General features: G+C 41.0%; 1 protein-coding gene across 1 annotated transcript in view; it reads right to left on the reverse strand.

Annotated features, from left to right (window-relative positions):
- The window catches only part of LOC124288924 (double-stranded RNA-binding protein Staufen homolog), a 39,070-nt gene that overhangs the window by 6,598 nt on the left and 19,248 nt on the right, over nt 1-13,224 (reverse strand). The window contains exons 11-15 of the mRNA XM_046725515.1: nt 11,964-12,110; nt 9,436-9,588; nt 4,748-4,802; nt 3,940-4,025; nt 2,884-2,985 (exon numbers count right to left, since the gene is read on the reverse strand). Coding sequence (XP_046581471.1) covers nt 2,884-2,985; nt 3,940-4,025; nt 4,748-4,802; nt 9,436-9,588; nt 11,964-12,110 — 543 coding nt within the window. The remainder of the gene's footprint in view (nt 1-2,883; nt 2,986-3,939; nt 4,026-4,747; nt 4,803-9,435; nt 9,589-11,963; nt 12,111-13,224) is intronic.

The raw sequence follows: 13,224 nt of genomic DNA on the forward strand, positions 1-13,224 counted from the left end.
CAATGTAGACCTGACAATCACTGACTAGATCTGCGTAGACCTGACAATCACTGTTAGATCAGCGTAGACCTGACAATCACTGGTTAGATCAGTGTAGACCTGACAATCACTGACTAGATCAGTGTAGACCTGACATTCACTTACTAGATCAATGTAGACCTGACAATCACTGGTTAGATCAGTAGAATCGACAATCACTGGTTAGATCAGTGTAGATACTGACATTCACTTACTAGATCAATGTAGACCTGACAATCACTGACTACATCAATGTAGACCTGACAATCACTGACTAGATCAGTGTAGACCTGACAATCACTGACTTGATCAGTGTAGACCTGACAATCACTGTTAGATCAGTGTAGACCCCGACAATCACTGCTTAGATCAGTGTAGACCTGACAATCACTGTTAGATCAGTGTAGACCTGACAATCACTGACTAGGTCAGTGTAGACCTGATAATCACTGACTAGATCAATGTAGACCTGACAATCACTGTTAGATCAGTGTATACCTGACAATCACTGACTAGATCAGTGTAGACCTGACAATCACTGACTAGATCAGTGTAGACCTGACAATCACTGGTTAGATCAGTGTAGACCTGACAATCACTGGTTAGATCAATGTAGACCTGACATTCACTGACTAGATCAATGTAGACCTGACAATCACTGATTAGATCAGTGTAGACCTGACATTCACTGACTAGATCAATGTAGACCTGACAATCACTGATTAGATCAGTGTTGACCTGACAATCACTGGTTAGATCAATGTAGACCTGACAATCACTGGTTAGATCAATGTAGACCTGACAATCACTGGTTAGATCAGTGTAGACCTGACAATCACTCTTAGATCAGTGTAGACCTGACATTCACTGACTAGATCATCGTAGACCTCCGACATTCACTGGTTAGATCAATGTGACCCGACAATCACTGGTTCGATTCCGACAATCATCGTTTAGATTAGACCTGACATCATCGTTAGTCAGTAGATTCGACAATCACTGACTAGATGAGTGTAGACCTGACAATCACAGTTAGATCAGTGCAGACTCGACCATCGATCAGTGCAGACCCGACAATCGCTGGTTAGATCGGTGTAGACCTGACAATCACACTTTTAGATCAGTAGACTCCTGACAATCACTGTCTAGAGATCTAACCAGTGATTGTCAGGTCTACATTGATCTAACCAGTGATTGTCAGGTCTACACTGATCTAACCAGTGATTGTCCAGGTCTACATTGATCTAACCAGTGAATGTCAGGTCTACACTGATCTAACAGTGATTGTCAGGTCTACACTGATCTAACCAGTGATTGTCAGGTCTACATTGATCTAACCAGTGATTGTCAGGTCTACACTGATCTAACCAGTGAATGTCAGGTCTACATTGATCTAACCAGTGATTGTCAGGTCTACACTGATCTAACCAGTGATTGTCAGGTCTACATTGATCTAAACAGTGATTGTCAGGTCTACACTGATCTAACCAGTGATTGTCAGGTCTACACTGATCTAACAGTGATTGTCAGGTCTACACTGATCTAACCAGTGATTGTCAGGTCTACACTGATCTAACAGTGATTGTCAGGTCTACACTGATCAAGTCAGTGATTGTCAGGTCTACACTGATCTAACCAGTGATTGTCAGGTCTACACTGATCTAGTCAGTGATTGTCAGGTCTACACTGATCTAGTCAGTGATTGTCAGGTCTACACTGATCTAGTCAGTGATTGTCAAGTCTACACTGATCTAGTCAGTGATTGTCAGGTCTACACTGATCTAGTCAGTGATTGTCAAGTCTACACTGATCTAACCAGTGATTGTCAGGTCTACACTGATCTAGTCAGTGTTTGTCAGGTCTACACTGATCTAACAGTGATTGTCAGGTCTACATTGATCTAACCAGTGATTGTCAGGTCTCACTGATCTACAGTGACCTCAGTCAGTGATTGTCTAGTCAGTGATCTAGTCAGTGATTGTCTACACTGATCTAACAGTGATTGTCAGGTCTACATTGATCTAACAGTGATTGTCAGGTCTACACTGATCTAACCAGTGATTGTCAGGTCTACACTGATCTAGTCAGTGATTGTCAGGTCTACACTGATCTAACCAGTGATTGTCAGGTCTACACTGATCTAGTAAGTGATTGTCAGGTATACACTGATCTAACCAGTGATTGTCAGGTCTACATTGATCTAGTCAGTGAATGTCAGGTCTACAATGATCTAACCAGTGATTGTCAGGTCTACACTGATCTAGTCAGTGAATGTCAGGTCTACATTGATCTAGTCAGTGAATGTCAGGTCTACATTGATCTAGTCAGTGATTGTCAGGTCTACACTGATCTAGTCAGTGATTGTCAGGTCTACACTGATCTAGTCAGTGAATGTCAGGTGTACACTGTTCAGTGATAGTATGTCGTTATATTCCAGGTGAGTGTTAGTGACAATAGAATCCCTGGTCTAGACATGCAGTTACATAGCTGGAGAGCACACACACAACAACGCACCTTATCAATTGTGAGATACTACATGCTCTATGGCTGAAATAATGCCAGGGTGACACTAAACTCAGTGCAAGATTAAAGAAAAGGAAATGACTGACGGAGTTCCAAAATTTAGCCAATAGTTTGAACCAAATATTATGAATATTATTAAAATTCTTTTGCGATGATTTGAAATAATTCATTTGGTACTATTGTTTTTAATCAAATGAATGAAAGGCACTTGTTGCTGCACTGTGTATTACTGTGTGATGTATGCAGAGTGTCTGCCCCCCTGCCACAGCCTAGCAGTTGGTTAGTGGCTAAATATGGGTCTGTTAGTCATCAAGGTGACTTAAAATTGAGTACCAGAGGTACCTGGCCTGAAAAATCGTCAAACTGCACTTGAAAGTTGTTGCGAGTGGCCAGCTCACGAAGCTGCTGCTCGGGGCGTATCGGGACCCAGCTGGCTGCCCATACCTGCAAACACAGAAATCAACATGAGCAAGGTTTCAAGGTATCAGATTTCTATATAAGTATATATTTGCAAAATAATTGTCATTTCAAAAATATATATTTAATTGTTGTTGGAGACTGGAATTTGGTCTTAAAGTCATCTGTTGATTTGGAAACCAAGATCAGGGTTCAAAACCACACACAGGAGCGGTGGGGAAGGTAATTCATAAATTATGTAAAATACACTTTCAGAATATCCTTAAACAGAGGTCTAATGTTGAAAAAATAAATAAATAAATACATCATAGATAAAAATCAGCTTACTGGATTCTTTCCTACACAAAGGTACAGAATGATTGAATAAATCAGTACAAGCAAATGAACTGAATGATTAACAACATTTTAGAGCAAGTCGTTTGGAGAATAAAATGAAAACCAGCTTTAAACAGGAATCAACTGAAAGTGTCATCAGTGTTTGGACCACAGCAAGGAATGATAGTAAGATCTTTTGTTATGTGAAATCCTGAAACATCATGCAATTGCAACCTAAAACATGCAACGATAATACATCAGTCAAGGAAATTAAATATAAAACACTAAATAAAAACAAAAAGCCTTCTGGTCTAGTCATATCCTGAGAACATAGGTAAGGGGGTAACTCGTGTCTAGTTAATGTCATAAGGTCATAGGCCTGAGGGAGTAACTATGATCTAGTCAATGTGAGAAGACTGCAGTTATGGGAGGTAACTCTGGTCTGGTCATGTCAACATGACGAGATCATAGGTAAGGGAGGTAACTTTGGTCTGGTTATGTCAATGTCAGAAGATCGTAACTAATGGAGGTAACATTGGTCTTGTCTTGTCCATTTGAGAAGATCGTAGGTAAGGGAGGTAACTCAAGTCTGGTCATGTCTATGTCAGAAGGGTGTAGGTAAGGGAGGTAACTCTGGTCCAGTAACATCAAGAAGAGAGAAGGAACTAACTTTGCCCCATGCCAGCTTGAGGAATAAGCAACAGCCCCGGGAACCAGCTGCCGACCTGTCTTCGTGATGCCTCCCAGAGAAGCTGAAACAGAGGATGTCATCAGACCTACTATAGTCCGTTTGGGTTCAAATGAGAATGATGAATGATTAAACAAGTCATCAGAAGATGACTAATCCCCCCGGCCCCAACAAATATTTCCTTGATCGATCTTAAAACATCAGATTTCAGATCCTGTTGGGTACAGAGGTTTCAGGGCCATGCGTCTTATTTATGCTTTGTGCACTTATCCCTATTTCAAGTTTTTTAATCATTCATCGTTCTCATTTGAAACCCAACGGACTGTAAAAGAAAAGCATCTATTATGTAAATCCTTCCTCAAATAGATTATTTTGGGCAGTTGTTATCAAGATTACCCCAAGAATACATAAGCAGAAAGCAAATAAACAAACTTGAAATGTTTCAGCCTTCATGATTGTAACAAGAAAATAATGATGGACGATGGCAAGGAAAGCAAGTCAGTCAACACAACGCATGCCACACACAAACATTCTTAGTTAGTTCTCCCAAATAGGAGCACAAGGCTAGTATTGTATTTTAGAGGTCAAGGTTGAAAGAAAAAAACTGAAAAAAATTTCACCCAATGTGGGAGTCTATTATGCAGACTCACTGCCCATAATAATCAGTACCGAACCCTGTACTGGGAGCCTGAGTGTTTAGATCACTGCTTGCTAGTCTATACCACAGTTTCTGCCCATAATAACATCAAGGTGGAACCAGTTTCTATATCTGTGCAACACCCTTACCTCCATTATCTGTGCTGTTGTCACTAAATGTAACTTTCTTATCGCCAGTCCCGACCTTTGAACAAAAAGACATTTGGGTTACTGCTAGGTCTTCTCTTGACTCAAGCAAACTCTACAGAGATGAAAACAACTTAAATTATCAGCGTGAATGCTGCAGGCAACTATTTCAATTATTGACATGAACAATCATCCATGGCAACTGAATCGTACACAGTAGTGGGTATCAAATGATCAGGCTATGAATGATTGTGCGACTTTCTTTCCTGACAGTATGGACATGTAATCAAGTGTCATTGTGATCTGACAGTATGGACATGTAATCAAGTGTCATTGTGATCTGACAGTATGGACATGTAATCAAGTGACATTGTGATCTGACAGTATGGACATGTAATCAAGTTTCATTGTGATCTGACAGTATGGACATGTTATCAAGTGTCATTGTGATCTGACAGTATGGACAGTATGGACATTGTAATCAAGTGTCATTGTGATCTGACAGTATGGACATGTAATCAAGTGACATTGTGATCTGACAGTATGGACATGTTATCAAGTGTCATTGTGATCTGACAGTATGGACATGTAATCAAGTGTCATTGTGATCTGACAGTATGGACATGTAATCAAGTGACATTGTGATCTGACAGTATGGACATGTAATCAAGTGTTATTGTGATCTGACAGTATGGACATGTAATCAAGTGTTATTGTGATCTGACAGTATGGACATGTAATCAAGTGACATTGTGATCTGACAGTATGGACATGTAATCAAGTGTCATTGTGATCTGACAGTATGGACATGTAATCAAGTGTCATTGTGATCTGACAGTATGGACATGTAATCAAGTGTCATTGTGATCTGACAGTATGGACATGTAATCAAGTGTCATTGTGATCTGACAGTATGGACATGTAATCAAGTGTCATTGTGATCTGACAGTATGGACATGTTATCAAGTGTCATTGTGATCTGACAGTATGGACATGTAATCAAGTGTCATTGTGATCTGACAGTATGGACATGTAATCAAGTGACATTGTGATCTGACAGTATGGACATATTATCAAGTGTCATTGTGATCTGACAGTATGGACATGTAATCAAGTGTCATTGTGATCTGACAGTATGGACATGTAATCAAGTTTCATTGTGATCTGACAGTATGGACATGTAATCAAGTTTCATTGTGATCTGACAGTATGGACATGTAATCAAGTGTTATTGTGATCTGACAGTATGGACATATTATCAAGTGTTATTGTGATCTGACAGTATGGACATGTAATCAAGTGTCATTGTGATCTGACAGTATGGATATGTAATCAAGTTTCATTGTGATCTGACAGTATGGACATGTAATCAAGTTTCATTGTGATCTGACAGTATGGACATGTAATCAAGTTTCATTGTGATCTGACAGTATGGACATGTAATCAAGTTTCATTGTGATCTGACAGTATGGACATGTAATCAAGTTTCATTGTGATCTGACAGTATGGACATGTAATCAAGTGTCATTGTGATCTGACAGTATGGACATGTAATCAAGTTTCATTGTGATCTGACAGTATGGACATGTAATCAAGTGACATTGTGATCTGACAGTATGGACATGTAATCAAGTGTCATTGTGATCTGACAGTATGGACATGTTATCAAGTGTCATTGTGATCTGACAGTATGGACATGTAATCAAGTGTTATTGTGATCTGACAGTATGGACATATTATCAAGTGTTATTGTGATCTGACAGTATGGACATGTAATCAAGTGTTATTGTGATCTGACAGTATGGACATGTAATCAAGTGACATTGTGATCTGACAGTATGGACTTATTATCAAGTGTCATTGTGATCTGACAGTATGGACATGTAATCAAGTGTCATTGTGATCTGACAGTATGGACATGTAATCAAGTTTCATTGTGATCTGACAGTATGGACATGTAATCAAGTTTCATTGTGATCTGACAGTATGGACATGTAATCAAGTTTCATTGTGATCTGACAGTATGGACATGTAATCAAGTTTCATTGTGATCTGACAGTATGGACATGTAATCAAGTTTCATTGTGATCTGACAGTATGGACATGTAATCAAGTTTCATTGTGATCTGACAGTATGGACATGTAATCAAGTTTCATTGTGATCTGACAGTATGGACATGTAATCAAGTGACATTGTGATCTGACAGTATGGACATGTAATCAAGTGACATTGTGATCTGACAGTATGGACATGTAATCAAGTGACATTGTGATCTGACAGTATGGACATGTAATCAAGTTTCATTGTGATCTGACAGTATGGACATGTAATCAAGTGACATTGTGATCTGACAGTATGGACATGTAATCAAGTGTCATTGTGATCTGACAGTATGGACATGTAATCAAGTGTTATTGTGATCTGACAGTATGGACATGTAATCAAGTGTTATTGTGATCTGACAGTATTGACATGTAATCAAGTTTCATTGTGATCTGACAGTATGGACATGTAATCAAGTGTTATTGTGATCTGACAGTATGGACATGTAATCAAGTTTCATTGTGATCTGACAGTATGGACATGTAATCAAGTGTCATTGTGATCTGACAGTATGGACATATGTAATCAAGTTTCATTGTGATCTGACAGTATGGACATGTAATCAAGTTTCATTGTGATCTGACAGTATGGACATGTAATCAAGTTTCATTGTGATCTGACAGTATGGACATGTAATCAAGTTTCATTGTGATCTGACAGTATGGACATGTAATCAAGTTTCATTGTGATCTGACAGTATGGACATGTAATCAAGTTTCATTGTGATCTGACAGTATGGACATGTAATCAAGTTTCATTGTGATCTGACAGTATGGACATGTAATCAAGTGACATTGTGATCTGACAGTATGGACATGTAATCAAGTTTCATTGTGATCTGACAGTATGGACATGTAATCAAGTGTCATTGTGATCTGACAGTATGGACATGTAATCAAGTTTCATTGTGATCTGACAGTATGGACATGTAATCAAGTGACATTGTGATCTGACAGTATGGACATGTAATCAAGTTTCATTGTGATCTGACAGTATGGACATGTAATCAAGTGTTATTGTGATCTGACAGTATGGACATGTAATCAAGTGTCATTGTGATCTGACAGTATGGACATGTAATCAAGTTTCATTGTGATCTGACAGTATGGACATGTAATCAAGTGACATTGTGATCTGACAGTATGGACATGTAATCAAGTTTCATTGTGATCTGACAGTATGGACATGTAATCAAGTGTCATTGTGATCTGACAGTATGGACATGTAATCAAGTGTCATTGTGATCTGACAGTATGGACATGTAATCAAGTGACATTGTGATCTGACAGTATGGACATGTAATCAAGTTTCATTGTGATCTGACAGTATGGACATGTAATCAAGTGACATTGTGATCTGACAGTATGGACATGTAATCAAGTGTCATTGTGATCTGACAGTATGGACATGTAATCAAGTGTCATTGTGATCTGACAGTATGGACATGTAATCAAGTGTCATTGTGATCTGACAGTATGGACATGTAATCAAGTGACATTGTGATCTGACAGTATGGACATGTAATCAAGTGTTCATTGTGATCTGACAGTATGGACATGTAATCAAGTGTCATTGTGATCTGACAGTATGGACATGTAATCAAGTGACATTGTGATCTGACAGTATGGACATGTAATCAAGTTTCATTGTGATCTGACAGTATGGACATGTAATCAAGTTTCATTGTGATCTGACAGTATGGACATGTAATCAAGTGTCATTGTGATCTGACAGTATGGACATGTAATCAAGTGTCATTGTGATCTGACAGTATGGACATGTAATCAAGTGACATTGTGATCTGACAGTATGGACATGTAATCAAGTGACATTGTGATCTGACAGTATGGACATGTAATCAAGTGTCATTGTGATCTGACAGTATGGACATGTAATCAAGTGACATTGTGATCTGACAGTATGGACATGTAATCAAGTGTCATTGTGATCTGACAGTATGGACATGTAATCAAGTTTCATTGTGATCTGACAGTATGGACATGTAATCAAGTTTCAATGTGATCTGACAGTATGGACATGTAATCAAGTGTTATTGTGATCTGACAGTATGGACATGTAATCAAGTGTCATTGTGATCTGACAGTATGGACATGTAATCAAGTGACATTGTGATCTGACAGTATGGACATGTAATCAAGTGTCATTGTGATCTGACAGTATGGACATGTAATCAAGTGACATTGTGATCTGACAGTATGGACATGTAATCAAGTGACATTGTGATCTGACAGTATGGACATGTAATCAAGTGTTATTGTGATCTGACAGTATGGACATGTAATCAAGTGTCATTGTGATCTGACAGTATGGACATGTAATCAAGTGTTATTGTGATCTGACAGTATGGACATGTAATCAAGTGTCATTGTGATCTGACAGTATGGACATGTAATCAAGTGTCATTGTGATCTGACAGTATGGACATGTAATCAAGTGTCATTGTGATCTGACAGTATGGACATGTAATCAAGTGTCATTGTGATCTGACAGTATATACAGGTGATTAGTGACATGCACCACTGAAGTATGGACATGTGACAACAGGTGCTCTCTTTGATGGACTCACATCAGGCCCTGTGGATGTCTTGATAGACGACTTAGCTGGTTGTGGAGAAGGTCGACTGTAACCAAGCAACTGTAGCATGGCCTCGGCTGCATTGCGCTTTGCCAACTTCTTGTTAGGTCCGACACCAGTACATGTCTGATCTTCCACCTGGACCTGCACAGTAAAGAAACAATGTGAAAATTGAAGATCTACAAGCAGCAGCAAGAAATTATGGCACGGTAACTATATACATCATGCAACAGCAACTATTTATAACAGAGACAATTTCAATGCCAACTGTAAGTCTCAGGTTTGTCAAATAAATGGTTGCAAGAATAAGGGACTCAATTGGCACTAAATATTTTAGCACAAAATAATAACAGTAAATAAATTTATAGGTATAGGAATAGGTATGGGTATAGCAACAATAACTGACATTTCAATCATGTATGGGTGCAGGATCAAAAGAAACAGAGAGAATCTTTCTGATTAATGAACTGATGACTGACAAATAGGGACACATGGATCTGTGACAGGGACACTGAGACTACATGGATCTGTGACTGACGGGGACACTGTGGGGCTACATGGATCTGTGACTGACGGGGACACTGTGGGACTACATGGATCTGTGGCAGGGACACTGTGGGACAACATGGATCTGTGACAGGGACACTGTGGCACTACATGGATCTATGACTGACGGGGACACTGTGGGACTACATGGATCTGTGACAGGGACACTGTGGGACTACATGGATCTGTGACAGGGACACTGTGGGACTACATGGATCTCAGACAGGGACACTGTGGGACTACATGGATCTGTGACAGGGACACTGAGACTACATGGATCTGTGACTGACGGGGACACTGTGGGACTACATGGATCTGTGACAGGGACACTGTGGGACTACATGGATCTGTGACTTACAGGGACACTGTGGGACTACATGGATCTGTGACAGGGACACTGTGGGACTATATGGATCTGTGACAGGGACACTGTGGGACTACATGGATCTGTGACAGGGACACTGTGAGACTACATGGATCTGTGACAGACAGGGACACTGTGGGACTACATGGATCTGTGACAGACAGGGACACTGTGGGACTACATGGATCTGTGACAGACAGGGACACTGTGGGACTACATGGATCTGTGACAGGGACACTGTGGGACTACATGGATCTGTGACAGGGACACTGTGGGACTACATGGATCCGTGACAGACAGGGACACTGTGGGACTACATGGATCCGTGACTGACAGGGACACTGTGGGACTACATGGATCTGTGACTGACAGGGACACTGTGGGACTACATGGATCCGTGACTGACAGGGACACTGTGGGACTACATGGATCCGGACTGACAGGGACAATGTGGGACTTCATGGATCTGTGACATACAGGGACACTGTGGGACTACATGGATCCATGACAGACAGGGACACTGTGGGACTACATGGATCTGTGACAGACAGGGACACTGTGGGACAACATGGATCTGTGACAGACAGGGACACTGTGGGACTACATGGATCTGTGACAGGGACACTGTGGGACTACATGGATCTGTGACAGGGACACTGTGGGACTACATGGATCCGTGACAGACAGGGACACTGTGGGACTACATGGATCTGTGACAGGGACACTGTGGGACTACATGGATCTGTGACAGGGACACTGTGGGACTACATGGATCCGTGACGGACAGGGACACTGTGGGACTACATGGATCTGTGACATACAGGGACACTGTGGGACTACATGGATCTGTGACAGACAGGGACACTGTGGGACTACATGGATCTGTGACTGACAGGGACACTGTGGGACTACATGGATCCGTGACTGACAGGGACACTGTGGGACTACATGGATCCGGACTGACAGGGACAATGTGGGACTACATGGATCTGTGACATACAGGGACACTGTGGGACTACATGGATCCATGACTGACAGGGACACTGTGGGACTACATGGATCTGTGACAGACAGGGACACTGTGGGACTACATGGATCTGTGACAGACAGGGACACTGTGGGACTACATGGATCTGTGACTGACAGGGACACTGTGGGACTACATGGATCCGTGACTGACAGGGACACTGTGGGACTACATGGATCTGTGACAGGGACAATGTGGGACTACATGGATCCGTGACATACAGGGACACTGTGGGACTACATGGATCCATGACTGACAGGGACACTGTGGGACTACATGGATCTGTGACTGACAGGGACACTGTGGGACTACATGGATCCGTGACTGACAGGGACACTGTGGGACTACATGGATCTGTGACAGGGACAATGTGGGACTACATGGATCCGTGACATACAGGGACACTGTGGGACTACATGGATCCATGACTGACAGGGACACTGTGGGACTACATGGATCTGTGACATACAGGGACACTCTTGGACTAAATGGACTGTCCGCCATACTAGAATACTGTCTACAAGGATCTGTGATTGTCTAGAATACTGTCTACATGGACATATTACTGGAGTAGAGGCTGACCTGCATGACAAACTCTCTGCGTCTAGGGAGACCTCGTTCAGCCACAAGGGAGTACACTGGCTCCTTCTTCTTCTGTGCCTGCATGATCTGGATGAGGCGACTGATGGGGTTGATGCCACTGCCATAGCTGGGATCCGCCTTCTGAACCTTGGAATCAAACATCACACAGGTCAGTAACTCAGTCAAGGTGGGGTCCACTGTTCAAACTGTCTCAGGGTTTAAATTTTGTTATGAAGGATTAGCCATTCTGTAGGCCAAAGACAGGATGTTATGAAACATTCTTCAGTTGTACAATATGGTGAGATATGGTGAGAATGTTTGTAATCTCTGATGCTTTCTTTTATTATAAAATAGTTTTCAGCAGTATTTGACTTATATGATGGGAGTCTGTGAATATTTAAGTCTGGATCCAGTGACTAACATCATGAGGAGCTTTCTGCACACACAATTGAGATATGCCTTTATGCACCGACCACGTCGGAGTCTCAACATCCCATCTCATTAGAAGGCTCGAAATGCAAGAAAGGGTTGCTGCAGACCAGTTGAAAGTCATTTCTTCTGGTGGAGTGAGTGAGTGAGTGATGTAACACTGCTTCGGGCAATATACAGGAATTTGTTTATAAAACCCCAGGGTTAATAATGAACTATTACCCCTTTTGTAATCAAATCATAAACCATAATTAAGCCCCGGAACAGCACATATTAAACAGGAAAAAACACAGGGACATTTTTTAGTTACCTTTAATGTTTGATTCATTTTTATGAAGAGCTGAACAAGGAGGCCAAGTTACATGTTTTCTGTTTTTTAAAGTCACAGGAAATTTCAATTATATCAATAAACGGGAATAGTCTTAAACAAATAAAAGCTGTTATGGAATTCAAGAACTGTCAAATGCACTTGTTTGCTTAATAATCTCTATTTAGGCCCATGAAATGCAGGAAATCCCAGCAAGAGATGCCAAGTGTTTGAGTACTTAACAATGTGGCCATATATTGGGGGCAGCCACAAGTGTGCTCCAGCATGCAGCAGAGAGGAAGAAGTCTGTCTTTGTGAACAACAAAATGACAGCCATGTTTTCCCAACTGGCTGGCTCCAACACCATGTCCACTGACTATTAGTGTCATATTAGTATCAACAAATCAAAACAAAAGCCCAAGAATCAGTCAGCCAACACCAGCCTACAAACAGATGGAGTCCCTATGTCACATGTATTGCTGCGGTTTCATCAGTTTTGCTTTTGTGTCCAGTATTTCACACTGA

This window comes from Haliotis rubra, unplaced genomic scaffold (assembly GCF_003918875.1).
Source record: "Haliotis rubra isolate DU_JTF1 unplaced genomic scaffold, ASM391887v1 Scf43, whole genome shotgun sequence".
NCBI lineage: Eukaryota > Metazoa > Mollusca > Gastropoda > Lepetellida > Haliotidae > Haliotis > Haliotis rubra.